The following is a 21018-nucleotide window of genomic DNA, read 5'->3' on the forward strand; positions in this document are numbered from 1 at the left end:
AAAAAAAAAGTCTTGTCCAGACTGATAGAATGATCACCAGAGATTGAAAATTTATATGCATTGATATACCCATCAAGCCACATTACTATATTCATTGTATATATATTATATATATAATATATATATACATATATATATTTTTTAAGGATGAAAAACTTCCTAAAAACAAAGTCAATATCAAATTTTGCCTTTAGGACATCCTTGAGTCTCTTACACTAGATATAAATCTGCTATTTTTAGTTTATCGTGATTTGCATCTAATTTTGTTAATTCTCTTTAGTATCTTTAACCACTTGCAATGTAATATCAGTCACATACTTTCAGATAAATATTGCTTAAAATCTTTAAAAATGACAAAGTATTTGTTTCTGTAAGTTAACATATACTGATATAAAAAGTCAGAAAATCTAAATTCCTAACTAATTATCATTTAACTTACTTTAACTTTGTGTTTTCCACTAAAACCTAAGTTTAAAATAATAGAGGCAGTGTATCCCAAAAGATTTGAGTGAAGGTCAACTTCCTCTAGTCATTATTGTACCAAATGGACAGTAAAATAATTTTCTAAATAGAATTAACTTTTTTTTTCATTGTCAGGCAAATTAAGTGATATCATCAGGAGACAACCCATAATAATCTTACTAGATCATTAACCTACTGTAAAAAACTACAGGAATATAAAATATTCTCTAAAACTTTAAAAATGTTAAATGATAAAAGACAAAGCATTTCATTTGCCCCTGAAATGTACCTGCAAAATAGTTACTCTGTGATGGGAAAAGAGAACAGCAGCTAATTTTGATGGAAGCACTTTGACAGAAGTTGGTACAATAAGCAGACAGGCACCACTTGACAGAGCAACAAATATTTCCACAACGGAAGGATCAAAGGTCAGAGGTGAAGCCAGAAACAAAACATCTTCCTGTGTGATCTCGAAAAGTACCCTAAGGCAAAGCAGAATACAGTTATGAGAAATGTCTAACATTTGGTAATCACATATCCTAAAAAATAATGACCATTAAGTTTCTGGATGTTGGCCAGATTTTTTACTCTTTTCTGGTTCATTAACCAATATGGTGCTATTAATTCTAGAACTGTTCTTTATGAATATAAGGATTAAAAGCCATTTAAAGCAATATCTACTTCTTGGGGGCGCCTGGGTGGCTCAGTTGTTAAGCATCTGCCTTTGGCTCAGGTCATGGTCCCAGGGTCCTGGGATCCAGCCCTGCATCGGGCTCCCTGCTCGGTGGGAAGCCTGCTTCTCCCTCTCCTACTCCCCCTGCTTGTGTTCCCTCTCTCGCTGTCAGATAAATAAATAAAATCTTTAAATAAAAAATAAAAATATCCACTTCTTGCCATGACATATTTTATCATCTGTGATGGTGTTCTGGTGTGTAAGTGTGGCTGGATTAAACCACAGTCCCCAGAATTTCCTTTCTAGTATGTTTTCCGTTAGGGTAAAAAGAAAGGACCTTCTCTCTCAAGACGTGGAGGACAGGGCGCCTGGGTGGCCCAGTTAGACTGCCTTCGGCCCAGCTCATGATCCTGGCATCCCTGGATCGAGTCCCGCATCAGGCTCCCTGCTCAGCAGGGAGTCTGCTTCTCCCTCTGACCCTAACCCCTCTCATGTGCTCTCAAATAAATAAATAAAATCTTAAAGGAAAAAAAAAAAAGACGCGGAGGACAGAGGGAGGCAGCTGCCATTTAGTAGAACACACACCTCTGTTATTCCGTCAAACACTAACCTAGGTGCTGCTGTGAAGGGATTTTGTAGACGGAGTCCCTACTCAGCCGACTTTAATCAAAAGGGAGATTATCCTGGGTTAACTCAATTTACTCAACTGGAAGGCCTTTAAAAAGTGTTAGGCCTTCTCTGAAAAAGAGACACAGCATCTGGGTCTACAATTACTCTCCCTTCCCCCTAGGTCTTTCCCGACTTGCCTGTGAACAAACACATGACTGTGGGGTTCCAGTCTGCTCATGATCATCCCTTTCTATTTATACTACAGATTTCAGTCTTGCTTAGCCCCCACAAACATAAGCCAATTCCTTATAGCAAGTCCCTGATATATCCTCCTGGTTCTGCTTTACTGGTAGAAACCTGACTTCTTCTATCCTACTTACTTAATGATGCTTAATAGAGACCTCTGACTCCCTTTTCCTACTATTTGGACTTTTCTCTCAGCAGCTGAACAAAGAGCAGAATATATGTAGTTAGGATATTACAGAGTATTAGATAGGCAGTGGCAAGCCTATGGCATGGCTTCATTTTGAACACACAAAACTCACTATCTAAAAAGCAGGGATTACCTTAACTTCAAAATATCTTCAAGTATGGTATTGTGGGGACCCACTCAGAACCCCAGAGTTGATATGAAGATTACTTTGAGCCGAGGACATTTTGGATTTAACAGATGTGGAAAGAAGCCTTCTTAGAGCTTCCCCCATAGGACTACTCATAAAAACTTCTGGGAAATGAGGTTGCCATAAATTCCTTCTTCAGAGTGGCTTTTATTCCCAGGAAGGAAACCAAGTGTGAACCTACTATAAATCCCCTCTGCAGTGACTTTTATGGCCCTGAAAGTAAACCAAAAAGGGATTTTTAACAGGTAAGTAAATTTCATTAAATTCAAGCACAAATAGCAATCAAGAAATTCCTATACTTTAAATAAGCCCGTTGGGGTGCTTGGGTGGCTCAGTCGCTGAGCATCTGCCTTCGGCTCACATCATGATCCCAGAGTCCTGGGATCAAGCCCCACATGGAGCTCCCTGCTCAGAGGGAAGCCTGCTTCCCCCTTTTCCACTCCCCCTGCTTGTGTTCCCTCTCTTGTGCTGTCAAATAAAATATTTTTTTAAATAAAAAAATAAATAAATCAGCCCCTTATCCCTCATTGGGCATATACTTGTTCCCACTTTACACATATTTCCTGCCTCTGCTGGCCCAGTGCCTCTCCCACCTCCACTAGATTCCAAATCTGCTCCACTCTCTTCAAGTTCCCTGCATCTCCATCCCACCTCACCTCTCGTACTCTTTAACACATGACTTTGCCTTCTGTTGCCTAGGAAGTTACAATCCATCAGCTTCCTCTAACCTTCCTTACCCTTCCATCTGAAAGCATCTTACTCCTTTACAACACTATTTCTTAATTTTTCAAACCAATTCTCTACCATCAGCCTATTAATGTCTCCTATCTTTTTTTTTTAAGATTGTATTTAATTTATTTAAGAAAGAGCGCACACGCACAAGTAGGCAGAGTAGCAGGCAAAAGGAGAGGGAGAAGCAGGCTCCCCACTGAGCAGATCCTGGGATCATGACCTGACCAAAGGCAGCCGCTTAACTGACTGAGCCACCCAGGTGCCCCTCCTTTTTTGGTTAAGATTTTATTTGAGAGAGAGCGACAGCGTGCGTGTGTGAGAAAAGGGACAGAGGAAGAAGGAGAAAAAGAATCTCAAGCAGACTCTATACTGACTGGAGAGCCCAATATGGGACTCGATCTCACGACCCTCAGACCACGATCCGAGGGGAAATCAAGAATGGGACATTCAACTGCCTGAGCCACCCAGGCACCCCAGTCTCCCATCTTAAAGATAAACCTATACCCTCCCAGAATTCTTTCTTTCCCATTAAAACTAGCTCCTAGAAATGAACACTTTATTGTCTCCATTTCCTTATTTCTCATGCCCTTATCCCCAGCCTAATGTAGTCCGTCCTCAGTGTTGGGCACTCGGAAATAAAGTCACTAAAGACCAGATTATCAATTACAAGACTCCTCTCTGCCTCATTTCACTATTCCCTTCTTCTAGACCTGCATTGTCCAGTATGGTAGGCACTAGAAACATGTGCCTATTGAGCACTAAAAACGTGGCTAATCGGGCGCCTGGGTGGCTCAGTTGGTTAAGCAACTGCCTTCGGCTCAGGTCATGATCCTGGAGTCCCGAGATCAAGTCCCACATCGGGCTCCCTGCTCGGCGGGGAGTCTGCTTCTCCCTCTGACCCTCTTCCCTCTCGTGCTATCTCTCATTCTCTAATAAATAAATAAAATCTTAAAAAAATAAAAACGTGGATAATCCATATTGAGATGTGTAAGTGTAAAATACATGCTAGATTTAAGATAAGCATAAAAGAGTGTAAAATACCTAATTTTCATATCGATTACATTATTGATATTTTAGATATACTGAATTAAATATGGTATTGTTAAATTTTATTTTTTTGGGGGGGGGAGGGGAGAGGAAGAGAGAGAGAGAGGCAGAGGGAGAGAAAGAATCTTAAGTAGGCTCCACACCCAACACAGAGCCTGACTCGGGGCTCAATCTCATGACCCTGAGATCATGACCTGAGCTGAAATCAAGAGTCAGATGCTTAACTGACTGAGCCACCCAGGCACCCCGTTTATTTTTATTTATTTTTTTTTTTTTAAAGAATTTATTTGACAGAGAGAGACACAGTGAGAGAGGGAACACAAGCAGGGAGAGTGGGAGAGGGAGAAGCAGGCTCCCCGTTGAGCAGGGAGCCCGATGTGGGGCTCAATCCCAGGACCCTGGGACCACGACCCGAGCCGAAGGCAGACGCCCAACGACTGAGCCACCCAGGCGCCCCTTTTTGTACTTTTAAAATGTGGTTGTTAGAAAGTTTTTAATTATATAAGACTTAAAATGACATGAAAATATATTTGTCACAAAGTTTCTATATTTGTTTCCCCTTTTGATTTCCTAAGACTACACTCCTTTGGTTCCCTTCCTCTTCTCTTGCCTTCTTCTCAATCTAAGAATCGACTTCATAGAGATTTCTCATCTCCTGATGAGCAAACCAAATTCTACAATGCTACAGGAATGAACGTAATGAATGCAAATCTTTTTACATCTACTGGGTTTAAGTGCAAAATTCTTCAACAGGGCATACCAGGCTCCTGCCCCCTCAGGTCACATGGCTCCTGCTCTCCCACTCCTTCCTCAGCTCTGCCCTGCTACACTCTAGCAAGCCAAACTTCTTTCTCCCATATGTCCGCCGTACCTCTACCAGGAATACACTTCCTCCTTATTAATAATTAAGAAGCAAAGCTTCAACCATCATTTGTTTGCTCCCTGTTTGGCTCCAGGTCTGGATCGGAGAGGTGAAGTCCTAGCCTGCAAAGAACTAAAGTTTAGATATAGCCAAAACAAGAGCCCCAATTACTTATGACTATCAATTTAGGAAGAAGAGTTCTAAAAAACAGGGGCATCTTGGTGGCTCAGTCGGGTAAAGTGTCCAACTCTTGATTTTGGCTCAGGTCACGATCTCAGGGTCATGAGATTGAGCCCCAGATTGGGCTCCCCACTCAGCGGGGAGTCTGCTTGAGATTCTTTCTCCCTCTGCCTCTCCCCCCTACTCAGTGTACATGCTCTCTCAAATAAATGAATCTTTAGGAAAAAAGTTATAAAGAACAGAGATTAAAATTTTTCCCTTGGGGGTGTCTGGGTGGCTCAGTCGGTTAAGCATCTGCCTTCAGCTCAGCTCATGATCCTAGAGTCCCGGGATAAAGCCCGGTGTCAGGCTCCCTGCTCAGCAGGAAGTCTGCTTCTCCCTCTCCCTCTACTCCTCCCCGCTGCTTGTTCTCTTTCTCTCAAATAATTTAAAAATAAATAAAAATTAAATTTTTCCCTTGGGGTGCCTGGCTAGCTCAGCTGGTAGAACATGCAATGAGTTCAAATGCCACATCGGGGGTAGTTTACTTGTAAAAATGTTTTCGGGGTGCCTGGATGGCTCAGTTGGTTAAGTGTCTGCCTTTGGCTTGGGTCATGATCCCACAGACCTGCGGATCCAGCCCCACATCAGGCTCTCTGCTCAGCGGGGAGCCTGCTTCTCCCTCTCCTACTCCCCCTGCTTGTGCTCTCCCTGTCAAATAAATAAATAAAAATCCTTAAAAAAATGTTTTTCCCCTTTAAAATACAAGTTTTTCTTTTTCATTTTTTAATTTTATGTTAATCACCAAACATTACATTAGTTTTTGATGTAGTGTTCCATGATTCACTGTTTTCGTATAACACCCAGTGCTCCATGCAGTACGTGCCCTCCTTAATACCCATCACCAGGCTAACCCATCCCCCCACCCCCCTTCCCTCTAGAACCCTGTTTGTTTCTCAGTCCATAGTCTCTCATGGTTCATCTCCCCCTCCGATTTTCCCCCCTTCATTTTTCCCTTCCTACTATCTTTTCTTTTCAACATATAATGTATTATTTGTTTCAAAGGTACAAGTCTGTGATTTGATCAAAAGTTTTACACAATTCACAGCACTCACCATAGCACATACCCTCCCCAATGTCTATCACTCAGCCACCCCATCCCTGCCACACCCCACCACTCCAGCAACCCTCAGTTTGTTTCCTGAAATTAAGAATTCCTCGTATCAGTGAGATCATATGATAATGTCTTTCTGATTGACTTTAAAATACAAGTTTTGAAGGATTTGAAGGACAGAACTCACCGAAAATGTTGGATGTTCGGCACTATACATGCATGAGGGACTCTGACAATCTTAGGTATCCCTGTAGTGCCTGATGTATGGAGAACATAGGCCAGGCAATGCTTTAGCCTCACATCCATGTGCTCATCTGACTTTTCTTCATTGCTGTTCCCAGAATTTGTGCTGTTTGTCACTTTTTCTTTTTCATATTTCTGTTTTCTGTCATTTAGCATCAAGTTCCCTTCAACATTTTTCCAGTGAAGTCTGAAGAGCACTAGGTCATTATGTTCTTTAAGTGTATCATAATTCAATAATATTTCATAGGAAGATTTGAATTTCTGTTACATGGGGAACAAAGTTCACAATTTTAATATGTTAAAAGACGTTCTTTTTTACATAGAAGTAACACAAAGTATTCATTTACTCCTTCAACATGGTTTTGAGTACTTCTATATAACTAGGGATTAAAAAAATACATTAGAAACCTGCAAGAATATGGGCGCCTGGGTGGCTCAGTCGTTAAGCGTCTGCCTTTGGCTCAGGTCATGATCCCAGGGTCCTGGGATTGAGCCCCGCATCGGGCTCCCCGCTCGGCAGGAAGACTGCTTCCCCCTCTCCCACTCCCCGTTTGTGTTCCCTCTCTTGTTGTCTGTCAAATAATTTAAAAAAAAAAAAAAAACCTGCAAGAATATAGTGCTGTCTTTATTTTCAATGTCACCTTCAAAATAAAAAGACATAAAAACATACCACTATAGGGCAACTATGACAATGAATATGCTTGAAATGTTAATAGGAATAGAGGAGACTGAATTTAACTGTCTGGAAGGTCTGAGATTGCTACATATCTAATATTTGGGTTATAAGAAGCTTTTGTCCAAATAAAGAGGAGTACTTTTTTTATGCAGAGTATCTGACCCAAGAAAGCTAATGTTGTGGAGAATGTTAACCATTCCAATAAGTTGAAGAATTGGGGGAGAGGGAGACTATAAGTAGAAGAGGAGATGCTATCCTTAATAACTTTGTATATACTCAATACTAAGGAGTTTACACCTTAACCTTATAAGCACCTTATAAGCAATGAGATCCAACTGAAGGTAGCAAGAGCATAAGCTGGACTTTACTCCATCAAGGATAGACTGTTAAGATTTTTGCTAAGTGAGGGTCTTCTAATGAAACTTTTGCAACAATTGGGATATGCATATAAGGCCTGAACTAGTCTACTGCAACAAGAGTGGACAGACAGAACCTATGAGCAAGTCAATAGGGTTGTGTAACTTTCTGGATACAGAGTGAGCCTAAGAAGATTGCAGAGTTTCTGGCTCAGGTATTTGGTAGATGGAGACAGATTAATACAGATTTACTTAATTTGGATAAAAAGATGTTAAATTCAATTTTTACATGCTAAAAGTGAGGTTCCTTTGAATATACCTTTTTAGGTTGATAAAAAGCAGCTTAATGAAACATAAGTTTTCACATCAAAGAAATTACTATAAAAGACAAATGAAAGAAGAATAAGAGAAATGAGAGAAGGTCACAATGCAAAGACCCTATAGTGTTTTGTTCGTTTGTTGTTGTATATTAGGGGTCAGGTGTGGTGTGACCACCTTCCTGTTTTACATTTGTCAGAACTCATCAAAATATACACATAAAATTGGTGATTTTTATTGTATGTCCAATAAACCTCAAAAACATTTTTTTTTAAGATTTCATTTATTTATTTGACAGAGACACACACAGCGAGAGAGGGAACACAAGCAGGGGGAGTGGGAATGGGAGAAGCAGGCTTCCCGCCGAGCAGGGAGCCCAATGCGGGGCTCGATCCCAGGACCCTGAGATCATGATCTGAGCAGAAGGCAGACACTTAACCAACTCAGCCACCCAGGTGCCCCTACTGCCAGCATTATAAAAAACTAAGAACCACTGCTCTAGTGGATGCTGAGCATATTATACATGCTCAATAAATATTTGATTGCTCATGTGTTAAACAGGAACACTTACATCAAAGTCATGGAACAGGAAGCAAGGTACTTTCTAGGGGATTTTCTATGTGCCCAACTCCTTATAAGCAATTAGAAAGAATACCTGATACTGACAATTCTCATATCCAACCACCTATTTTATAAAACTTTCACCAAGGTTAAGAAAAATGAATGTCGGGGTGCCTGGGTGGCTCAGTCAGTTAAGCATCTGCCTTCGTCTCAAGTCATGATCCCAGGGTCCTGGGATCGAGCCCCACATCGGGCTCCTCACTCAGTGGGGAGTCTGCTTCTCTCTCCCTCTGCTGCTCCCCCTGCTTGTGTCCTCTTTCTCTCTGTTGAATAAATAAAAATCTTAAAGAAAAATGTCACATCCGTTTTAGTTTTGCTTACATTGGCAAAGAAATAACCAATTTGAGAAGAAAACTTTTGACTAGACACGATTAGGTTTATTTAGAGAATATTAACCCATTATATGTAGTCTATTATACCTCAGTTGTCTCTTTCTAGCGACTTTTAATACCCGTGATTCTCTAGGAAGTCCTCCATATATCTCAAGCTCTTGATATTTTTTGTTATATATACAGATAGAGATGCACACACATACAGATACATAGGTGGGATGTATTTAAGTTACCGTCAAATATAAATTGGTTCAGATAGGAAAAGGGTAAAAAACAGGCTAAATTACATATATGTTCTATAATGTTCTATTTCTTTGGTAAAAATATTTTACAAATAAAATAATAAAACATGGGATGCATTTTGCTGAACACCTAACACCAAATATTACCCATAAAGCAGTGTTCCTTGGCTAGGTATTTGGTTGGCATTTAAAAAATTAAACTTAGTTTTCCAGAGAAGTCTGGTCTAAGTGCTAATCTTTTTTTCAAAATTTAAGCCTGGTTATAATTTTTTAATGTTGCTAACCACTGTAAATTGAAACATCTTTTATATTTGTGGCAAGTATTATAAAATTTTCCTAGTATAGAAACAACTTTGGATAGAGAAAGGAAATTCAAAACAATGCAGTACCTTATTATACATCTAGAACACACATTCATGCTATAGAGCAGTGTTTCTCAACAGAATGTAGGGGGTAAAGGGTGTCTCCAGGAGACATCTAGCAATTTCTGGAGACAATTTTGGTTGTCACAACTCAGAGGGGAGGGTGCTACTGGCATCCAGGGGTTCAAAACCAGGGATGTTGCTAAAACAACCTATAATATACAGGACACTCCTCACAACAATTACCCAACCCAAAATGTCAACAGTGCTGACACTGAAAAACTGCAGAGTTAGAAAAGGTGGACATGGACGGACACAAATCTTTCAACTGAAAAATAAACATAACATAAAAAAACCCAATTTAAATACACTTACATGAATTTGCTGTTTTTCAACAAGAATATAACTTAGATTACATTTTTTCATAAAATGAGTTGATAATGCTGGTGGTGAATCTGGATCAAGAGGAGCATAAGCAGCAGGGACTTGGAGAATTCTAAAGAAACAGTACAGAGTCAGCAAAGAAGATCTGTTGAAAATCATCTTTAAGTATTTCTCTATGTACTTTACTGTTGACTATATCAGAAATGCCCAATATTTTTGTTGACACATCTTTGGTTATAGTTTTTGTCTTTAAGACCGAATATCCGTTATTAAATTTTTATCACTTAATATACAGAAATCCAAGATTTTTTAAAGCTAATGTATTACAGAATATACTCAGTTAACACTACTACTAAAATACCAAACAGGTAGCAGTCTTGTTTCTTCATCTAAGATAACAAGCTAAATATCCACATGTAACTTACTACTATGCAGATTAATACAATCTATACTAAAAATGACATTTCACCAAATCCAGGATACCTTAAGGGGGAGGGAAACAACTTTAAAACTGATTTTTAAGTGGCAATAAAGATCCAAAATTAGTTAGTTGTTTTAACTGAAAGTATTTTGAGGTGGGGGACCTGGCTGGCTCAGTTGGTAGAGCATAGGACTCTTGATCTTGGGGTTGTGGGTTTGAGCCCCACTTTGGATGCAAAGATTACTTCAAAATAAAATTTTAAAAAAGCACTTTCAGGTATACTTTGGAGACAATAGATTTTTGCAGGAAATTCTCAAAATTTTGTCAATGATCGGATGAAGTAAAATTTTAACTTTTTTTGCTTTACATTTATACAATTAATCTACTAACACACATCCCATGGGCTGAATATCAACTTTTCTAATTCTTTAGCAGCTCTTATTTACTGCAGAACCCAAGTACAGAAATCACTATATAAGGATAATATTCTAGAACTTAATGAACATTTTGCAAATGATTTTTTGAATTAGTGTCTTCCTCAGTTCATAGCTCAATTTTTATGAACCATCATTCAAAACTCTCATTTATTAATTCATTCACTTACTGAATACCTGAGTACCTAGAACTTCAGTCTCAGGGGAAAAAAAGTTACAATATTTTTGAAATACTTGTTTTCTCTGATATAACAGAATTTATGACTGTTTTCTTTTGGCAGACAAATGAAGCCCTTATATTTTGGAGATATTTAAGTGTTCTATTAGCAAAAACTTCTGGTCTCTCCTAAACTCAGAGTAACTAATTTAAATGATTAAAAATAATCTTGGGGTAGGGGCACCTGGGTGGCTCAGTTGGTTAAGCATCTGCCTTCAGCTCAGGTCATGATCCCGGGGTCCTGGGAACCAGCCCCAAATCGGGCTCCCTGCTCAGCGGGGAGTCTGCTTCTCCCATTCCCCTTGCTTGTGCTCTGTCAAATAAATCTTTAAGAATTTCATAAATCCTTAAGAATAATAATCATCTTGGGATAAATATGAATTCCTTCAGCCTAAAATCTAACAAGCAATACATAAAAATAAAATAGTAAACAGAATAGTAATTTACAAGAGTCTATGTATTAAAGAATTATAGGTTAGAAAACTAAAAATTTAATATTAAAACAATTACCCTAAAATCCAAGAGGGTAAGTTTATCCCAGGATGGCAGTAGAGACCAACTTCCCGAATTCCATGAAAGGTACAGTGTAATTGCAGGAAATTTGATAATTCTGAAGCAGCATTAACCACAGTCTTATAGGTGTAATAAACTGGAGGCTGGTTGTTACACTCATCAAAACATACAGCTATTTTATCTGAATAAACGGAGGCAGCCTGATGCACCAATTCTTGAAGAGTCATTTCACTGAAGTTTCTCTAAACATCATTGGCAGCAGAGAACTCTACCTATATACAGAAATATTATGGGGACAGGGAGTTTTAGGGAAACTAGTAGGATGAGAAAGGGAGAGAGAAACTTCTACATAAATCATTCCTCACAAAAATATATCAAAAACATTAATCTCAGAACCCAGAAATGGTCTGTGGTGAGAACAATGAGGTTGAAAATTAATCTGATACCAATGACCTAATACTGGGTCGGTGCTGGAAGAAAATTTGGGAGAGGAGCGGTATACACAGGGGAGAATGAAACAGGTACATATGTAGTCTCTCTCAACTGCCCCCAATGGGAAAAAACAAAAAGTTAACCAATAAAACTCAATTTAAAGCACTACATGCTTAATTTTTTTCATTTTTCTTTGGTTATCGTTCCAGATTAAGATAAAGTGGTTAAAATCCTGCACAAAAGACTAACGCAAATAAACTGTGCTTTTAGGAACTGAACTTAGGTGACAGCAAAACAAACCTTTGATAGGAAAAAGAAAACTACCTAAATCCACCCAATTTTAGTCCACTATATATAAACTATAATACTTCAGAGGTCACATGAAGTCACTTTTATAAATGTTGAATAACCTCTTTATTCTCTTTTTAAACTGCCAATAAATTCATTTAAACTATAGTATTACAACTCAAAGCACTGTATCAATACAGTACTGTCTGGACTTCTCAATAAAAATATAAAGATTTTAAACAGTATTTCATCAAAAAAACTTTAGGGATCATCGAATTAGAAGAAATAACTGCTAGTATTTCCTTGAAAATAAGGGTGATTTTTTTTTTCTCTTCTGTGAACTCTTTTCTGTATTTCAAAAGCAGGTAAGATTTACCAAGTAGCCTACTTCAGTTTTTTTTACTTGTGCATACATATTAGAACTGATTTCACTGATTCAAAATAAAATTAACTTTTATCTATATCATTTAATTTATATGAATTAGTAAACAAAATATTCCTAAAGAGAGCAAAATGAACCACCATTGAGACCCATAAGGTTTGAAAATGCCACATTATCTAAATATAAAATTTAAAAACATAACTGTGGTAGTTTTTAATAAGCATTTCTATATTTTCTTTTGTAATGTACAAGATAAAAATTTTAAACTTTTCCTCATACACACAAATGATTATATAAAGACTGTCCATAGCACACATTATGCCAAATGTGTTTTTCACAGGAGGTATAGCCAGTGCAGAAGGATATCTTCTGCTACACTCTCCTGCTAGAGAGACAAATGGCTTACACTATAAGGCATTTTCACAAAAACAGTATACTGTATGTATCCCCCCAAAATGCATTTTTAATGCAAAAACAATTATAGCCATTAATTTTCCACATGAAGACATTCTGATTATTATACTCCAAAATACTTGACATCAAAGTGGAAAGTTTATAAAGTTAACTTTAAAAACACCATTTTTATGACAAATTACAACACTCACCACACATCTATGTAATTCAGATGTTTTTCTACTTTTAACTGCCAGTTTCCCAGGGGTTGCTACAGAGACTTAAGATCTATTGCATAAGGTTTTTATTTTAACAATCAAATACATTCTCTCCAATAAAAAAAATACTTAAAAAAATACTTATTGGACACCAAACATTTCTGAGACCTCACTGGGGTGGGGAGCAAATCTGGTAAGCATATTTTATATGTAATGGAATCATTAAGATATTCGCTACTTCATTTGTAACAGTAGAGGCTATTTATGAAGTTAACAAAGGTCTTAAGAGCGTCAACAAATTCTCGCGCTCCAAGGGCTTCTCTTCCTAGGTTATCAGTTATTTTAAAGACAATTAAATAATCTAGAAACTTTATTTTGCTGTATCCATTGGCTTAATTTACATTATGCAACTACATTTAATAACAATGCACTCGGTAGTTCCCACAACGCTTTTTCATTTGCTCTTCCAAACCATACTAGCAAATAGGTGGAGATTTATTTCCTTCAGAATGAAGGGGCCGAGGGTCTGAGGCTGGGTAACTCTGGAGAGATCACACAGGTCAGTTTAGTCTTTGCAGGTGACCAATCTGCCGGACGCCACGGACACACATCCCAGGCGAGGCGGTGGCCCTGAGGCTGAACCAATCTGCACTGCCAGCCCGAGGCCTCACCCTACTTCACTTCCCTCACACAAGCCCCTGCTGGATACCGCCTCCTGCGAGACTCAGAAGGCCTGACGATTGCTGCAGAGGCTTTAGCCCATCCGGACCCTCCAAAAGCCCGAACCCAGAACCTCCCCCAAACACATTTAAAAAAACAGTTACCCGCAAGCCGTAAAGCATACCCACCGCACTGGCCGCCGGGATCTGAGAGGCACGGGGTCTCCTGTAATCTTCTGCGTCGCTGCGTTGACGTCAGCTCCAGCGACCGGGGCAGATAGTGTCTTAAAGCCCCGCCCCCGCCCGAAGGGGCTTTCGTCAACTTGGGCAAGACCTGGCAGTGTTTTCGCCTACTACTCTCAACTCAAACACCTGTTGTGGTCACGCTGGATTTTTGGACAGGGTTTGCATAGACTTTGGGGCAGCTTAGAGCTGTGCCCTTTCATACTTAAACTCAGGCGAGATACTTTAATTCGGAGCCCATAAAGTGGAAAGATACTGTCTAGGTTTGATGTGAAGGAAGGTGAAATAGCTGTGAAATGCAATAGTAAGTGGACTTAATCCATCTGACAATTTCTCAGAGTAGAAATGTAGTTTGGAAGATTGTAAGTGCCGTGATGAGGCCTGCAAAAGTGGTCCCTGTCATAATTAGGCTGACATTTTAACTGGAAGAGACAGATTTAAACGATGAGTAAGAAATTTTCAGCTTTCAGTAGGAGCAAATAAAATGGGGTGGAGAGTTACCTAAGCTATACGCCTGAATAACAATTGATTTCCAAGTTATTACAGTTGGAGACATGTAAATTATTACAGATGTCAAGGGAAATAATAGTGTTATTTTAAAGCTACTCTGCAATAGCAGAGGAAGTGATCAGGTTTTTAAATGTTTTGCTGTGGTGCGCCTGGGTGGCTCAGTCCTTAAGCGTCTGCCTTTGGCTCAGGTCATGATCCCAGGGTCCTGGGATCAAGACCCACATTGGGCTCCCTGCTCCGCGGGAGGCCTGCTTCTCCCTCTCCCATTCCCCCTGCTTGTGTTCCCTCTCCGTGTCTCTATCAAATAAATCTTTAAAATTTTTGCTTAAAGACTGAGAAGACCGCGCAGCATTGACAACTATATATGAAAAGTCACAGGATATCCTCCTGCCCTTAGGGGTCAGTGGCAAGAAACTAGCAGTAATCCAAGCAAGAGATAGCTCCATCTACTCAGGATAGTTTCACCCGGATATATCACAGGCTACTCAAACGATTTGGGGGGGAGGGTGTGTCCCCTAACGTTTCTGTATTTGAGAATGACACCATCATCCACCCAGCAAAGAAACCTAGATACCACCCCCCTTTTCTTTACCCTCCTATACCAATTAGACCCTATGTCTCCACTCCTCGATCTCAAAGTTAGCTGACTACATCAGAATCACCTATGGTGATGTTAAACACAGATTCCAGATTCCTGAACCTTCATCCCCACAGGTTCTGAATTAGTTTTCTGAGGGGCCTACAATCTGCATTTTTTAAAATGCTCTCATCTTCATTTCTGCTACTGCTACTTTAGTTGAGGTCTTCTTGGTCAGCTTTTCCTGAAAGCCTATTCGCCTCACTTGGCTCTAACTCTAAATTGCTGCTAGAGGAGTGCCTGGGTGGCTCAGTCGTTAGGCGTCTGCCCTCGGCTCAGGTCATGATCCTGGGGTCCTGGGATCTAGCCCCGCATCGGGCTCCCTGCTCAGCAGGAGGACTGCTTCTCCCTCTCCCTCACTTGTGTTCCCTCTCTCGTTGTGTCTGTCAAATTAAATAAAATCTTAAAAAAAATAAATTGCTGCTAGAGTGATGTTGGTTTTATTATTATAAACTTTCAACTCGGATATTAATGACAGTTTTATTTGTTTTCCCCCTTGTACAATCTTTTTCTTCTGTTGGTTTTGGACTCTTTCATATTAGAGGCTTCCTGGGGTGTCTGGTAGTCATGCATTATCTGCACATATTTAAAAGTGGGACATTTAAAACTTGATTGGAAACAGTCTGTGGGACAATTTGTTGAAAATCAAATTGAGAGAAAAGGGCTGTGGTGTATGTTTCGGGGTGTGTGTGTCTCAGAATGGAGTATAAAATTTATCACTTAATTCTATTTCAAGTGCCTAATATCCTCCAATATGAAGACATTGTTTTTGTGGGGTTTTTTTTAAAGATTTTTTTTGACAGTGACACAGCAAGAAAGGGAACACAAGCAGGGGGAGTGGGAGAGGGAAGGAGAACCAGGCTTCCCGCTGAGCAAGGAGCCCGATGTGGGGCTTGATCCCAGGACCCTGGGACCAAGACCTGAGTGGAAGGCAGACGCTTAACAACTGATCAACCCAGGCGCCCCAAGACATTGTTTTAGGGGCACCTGGGTGGCTCAGTCGGTTGAGTGTCCAACTCGATCTCAGCTCAGGTCTTGATCTCCTTGATCTCAGGGTCAAGAGTTTAAACCCCACATTGGGCTCCACGCTGGGTGTGGAGCCCACTTAAAATTAAGAAGAGACACCTGGGTGGCTCAGTCAGTTAAGTCTACCTTCAGCTCAGGTCATGATCCCAGGGTTCTGAGGGCTCCCTGCTGGGTGGGGAGTCTGCTTCACCCTCTGCCCCTCCCCCACCAGTCATGCACGCTTTCTCAAATAAATACCATCTTTTAAAAAAAGACACCTGGGTGGTGCAGTTGGTTTAAACCTAGTTTCAGCCCAGGTCATGATCTCAGGGTCGTCAGATCGAGCTCTCCACCAGTGGACAGTCTGCTTGAGATTCTTTCTCTCTCTGCCCCTCCAGGTCATGCTCTCTCAAATCTTTAAAAAATTTAAAAAAATTTTTTTTACTTTCTCCCGAACACAGCGGCCTTCAGAATTAGGCTATACAGGGGTGATGGGTAGTGGCATAAGGATAGAACTCATTCCTAAATGAACTTCCAATCCTTTTAGTTACCCTTGTCACCCCTTTCCAGAAGCCAACTTCTGTTTCTTAAGGGGTTCAGTCATATAAATAGGATTTGTTTATTGGCTTTGCTTCCTGCTGGTTTAGAATTTAGCTTTTCCAAATCAGCTGAGCCCTTTGCTTTTGACTCCAGAATCTTTTCCTCTATCCTTGAGAGTTTAGGACTCTTATATCCCTTTACTATCATTTTCAGGGGGTCTTAAGAGTAAACAAATGCAGAAGACTATGTTCAAAACACCATTTTTACCTGGTAACCTGGAGTGATCATTCTAAAACATACACCAGATTAGTCATAGCATTCTCCTGCTTAAGACCTCCTTCAGAAAGAAAAAAAAGACCTTCAGTGGTCCCTCATTACCTACAGGATGACAGACTCTTTACCAAGGTAAGCAAGATGGCTCATTATCTAACCCTATCGGTTACAGTTAACCACTGCTCTCCTACCCTCCACACTCCTCATACCTGGTCCTGGAAGCTCCAGCTATAAGACCCTAGTAAATCTTCTGAGCATTCCAACTCCTTATCAAATTTCCACACCTGTGTTTTGGCAGGGTTTCAGGCTGAAATACCCTTTCTACTCCCCATGTCTGCTCAATGAACATTCATCCCTTATGAAAACACAGCTTAAACATTACCTCCTTGGGACACCTGGGTGGCTCGGTCAGTTAGGCGTCCGCCTTTGGCCCAGGTCATGATCCCAAAGTCCTGGGATCGAGTCCCACATCAGGCTCCTTGCTCTGCGGGGAGCCTGCTTCTCCCTCTGCTTGAGCAATCTCGTGCTGACAAATAAGCAAAATCTTTTTAAAAAATCACCTCCTTGGTGCCTTTCTTCTTTCTTCAAGCCTTGTATTAGAATTTACCCATCCTCCCTCCACCATCCCATGAACCCAACATACTGTTGGGAGGGACACTGCCATGACCCTGAATGTCCTTGCAAATTCTTGCTGGGTATGTCAAAAACACAAGGTATTGATTGCTCTTTATTCAGGTCATTTGTCAGGGTTGTTTGGGGTGATGGATCTTCAAAGCTGAGGTAATGTCTTTCCTCAAGGAGCAGGTTTGCTTCCATTTACTATAAAATCAAATCCCCCAAACTTAGTATTCCTTTCCTGTCACACAACCCACTGCATGTGCAGACATCCATCTCTGCCTGACTCCATCTTCCCAGTGGGACTTGGGAGCAATGGAGCTCTGGCCACTGCTTTTGCCATGAGTAACAAATTTCTCTTCGACCCAGGAATCTCAGGTCTATTGCCACGAAACAGTAACAGGCTAGCATATTAGCTTTTCAGTAGGGTATAAGCCCACCCCTTTCCCAAACAGTAACTTACACTTCTTACAGAACCTATCAACAGCTGCATTTAACTTCTTATACTAAAGTATCTTGAGAACAGCTTCATGTCTTATGCACCTGTTTCCCCAACTATCTTTTTACTCTTCTCCCATCCACTACATTAATTCCTGAGAAGTTTCAATGCCTATCCCAGAACCTCGCTGATCCTTTGCATTTATTGATGCATTCTAATTTCACTTCTTTTCACCTAATCCCCCACACCTCATCTCAGTTGCCAATGTTGTTTAAAAATAGAAATGATTTCAAAAACAATTTTGAGTATCCTTGACCCTACCTCCAGTGTGTGGGTTTTCCATCCATCACACAATCAACTCAGGAACAGCCAGTTGGAAGAAACGCAGAGGACAAGGTATGTGGAAAGGGAGCATGGAGCTACCATGCTCTTCAAACATACCACTCACCCCCGCATCTCCATGTCACCAGCCAGGAAGTTCTCCAGACCCCGCGTCCTTCTGGGTTTTTATAGAGGCTTAATTATGAGGGCACAATTGATTAAATCACTGGCCATTACCTGTTGATTTAACCTGCCCTCTCCCCTCCCTGAAAGTCAAGGAGGTGGGGCTGGAAGTTCAACCCTCTAACCACACGGTCAGTTCCCCTGGAAAAGAGTCCTTATTCTTAGGTGTTTTCAGAAAGTCACCTCATTAACATAAACACAGGTGTGGCTGAAAGGAATCTGTTATGAATATTGACACCTTTATTAGAGGCAAACCAAAAAACACTCAACCATAGAGAACAAACAAATGGTTACCAGAGGGGAGGTGGGTGGGTGAGGGATGGGTTAAATAGTGATGGGGATTAAGAGTACACTTACCTTGACGAGCACTGAGTAACATATGGAACTGTTGAATCACTATATTGTACACCTGAAACTAATATAGCACTGTATGTTGACTACACTGTTATTTAAAAAAAAACCTTTATTGCTCTTATCACTTAGGAAATCTCAAGGACTTTAGGGTATCTGTGCTAGAAATAGGATAAAGACCAAATATATATCTTATTATAAATCACAGTATCATACTACCCTGAAGACAAGGCTAGCTCCCTGTTGTGTGCTTTGCAGCATCACAGTTGGGATAATGGTGTGTTATATGATTTCATCTTAACAGTGCTCAGCTGCCCAGTTGAAGGTGGAGAAAATTAGTGGTTGGGTTCACTCAGGCTTGTTTTGTCAGATGGCTAGGAAAGAATGGAGGGATGAGGAAGCTCCCATTGTTCGTAAGAGGGAGTCTGTTGTATTAAAGTTCTGCAGAGGAACAAAAACACATATAAACATACACATACCACATAAAATATATAAAAGTATATGTTTGAAAGAGAGAGATACATGTATTTTAAGAAATTGGCTCACACAATTGTGAGGACTGTCAAATTTGAAATCTATAGAGCAGGCCAGCAGGCTGGAAACTGTGGCAGGGTTTTGAAAATTCTATCTTCAGGAAACCTCCATCTTTATTCTTAAGACCTGCAACTGACTGGATGAGCCCCACTCACATTATGGAGAGTAATCTGCTTTATTCAAAGTCTACTGATGGGGCACCTGTGTGGCTCAGTCTGTTAAGTGTCCGACTCTTATTTCGGCTCAGGTCATGGAATCGAGCCCCACGTGCACTGAGCCCTGCATCGCATGGGGCTCTATGCTCAGCAGGGAGTCTGCTTGAGAGTCTCCCTCTCCCTCTGCCCCTCCCTCTACTCACGCTCTAAAATCAATTTTTTTTAAGTCTACTGATTTAAATGTTAATCAAATCTAAAAAATAACTTCACCACATCTAGACTGGTGTTTGAACAAACAACTGAGCACCACAGCCTAGCCAAGTTAACACAAAATTAATCATCCCATTGAAGATATCCATCAGAATGTCAATAGTGAAGCCAAACAATTTTCAATGAAGCAAATTCAAAGGCTGAGGAAGAGTACAGGACCCTTGTGGGCCTCTTTTGTGCAGTCATTTTCCATTTTGTCACAGTGCAAGGAGTTCAGTATTATGGTAGATCTTGAGAACTTCCAAAAAAGTTAAAAGCACTGGTTCCTGCCATCTAACAACTTCTCAGCTACATAAGAAGAAAATTTATGCACACACAAAAGATGAGTTGACATTGCATACTATAGCTTAGTCTAAAATGTCTAAGGGGCATGTGGCTTTTCCTGAGAGGCTTGGATTTTCATTTTGACTTAAACAAGAAGGCAACTTTCCCTAGGAGTTGACGAAGCTCTATTTGAAATCCAAAGAAAGAAGGCATGAGATGTGATGCCCTGGGGCAAGATTGTCAGAGGCAATAACATATATGCATATATTATTTTATTTTTTGTTTAGAGGTGGGACTTGGTATGTTTATTTTTAAAATAGTCTATATTTTAGAGCAGTTTTAGTTCACAGCAAAATTGAGCAGAATACAGAGTTCTCACAAACCCCCTGCCCCCACACATGCATAGCCTCCTCCACTATCAACATCCCCCACCAGGACAGTACATTTGTTTCAACTGATAAACCTACATGGACACATCATTATCACCCAAAGTCTATAGTTTACATTAGGGTTTACTATTGGTGATGTACACTATGGGTTGGAAAAAATATATAATGACATGTATCCACCATTATAGTATCACACAGAGTAGTTTCACTGTCCTAAAAATTCTGTGCCCCTCCTATTCATCCCTTCCTCTCCCACAGACCCCTGGCAACCACTGATGTCTCCACAGTTTTGCCTTTTCCAGATTCACACAGTAGGTAGCTTTCATAGATTAGCTTCTTTCAAAAGATTGGCTTCTTTCACTCAGTAATATGCATTTAAGTTCCCTCCATGTCTTTCCATGGCCTGATAACTCATTTCTTTTTAGGACTGAATAATATTTTATTCTCTGTATGTATCACAATTTATTGATTTACCTACTTTAATTTGATTTAAAAAAAAATTCCCCTGACCACAAACACA

General features: G+C 40.1%; 1 protein-coding gene across 6 annotated transcripts in view; it reads right to left on the reverse strand.

Moving 5' to 3' along the window:
* The window catches only part of AASDH (aminoadipate-semialdehyde dehydrogenase), a 39636-nt gene extending 25618 nt beyond the window's left edge, over positions 1-14018 (reverse strand). For 3 of the 6 annotated variants that reach the window (XM_073891725.1, XM_073891726.1, XM_025887055.2), the window contains exons 1-5: positions 13935-14009; positions 11395-11669; positions 9804-9924; positions 6466-6782; positions 752-944 (exon numbers count right to left, since the gene is read on the reverse strand). In XM_073891725.1, the coding sequence (XP_073747826.1) occupies positions 752-944; positions 6466-6782; positions 9804-9924; positions 11395-11624 (861 nt within the window). In that variant the 5' untranslated portion in view covers positions 11625-11669; positions 13935-14009. Of the gene's footprint in view, positions 1-751; positions 945-6465; positions 6783-9803; positions 9925-11394; positions 11670-13104; positions 13416-13934 lie in introns of those variants that run through there. The other 3 variants (XM_073891723.1, XM_073891724.1, XM_073891727.1) reach the window with 3 other exon arrangements.
* Between the last annotated feature and the right edge of the window lie 7000 nt (positions 14019-21018).

This window comes from Callorhinus ursinus, unplaced genomic scaffold, assembly GCF_003265705.2.
Source record: "Callorhinus ursinus isolate GAN/ISIS: 27379988/994484 unplaced genomic scaffold, GSC_fseal_2.0 scaffold4, whole genome shotgun sequence".
NCBI classification, from domain to species: Eukaryota; Metazoa; Chordata; class Mammalia; order Carnivora; family Otariidae; genus Callorhinus; species Callorhinus ursinus.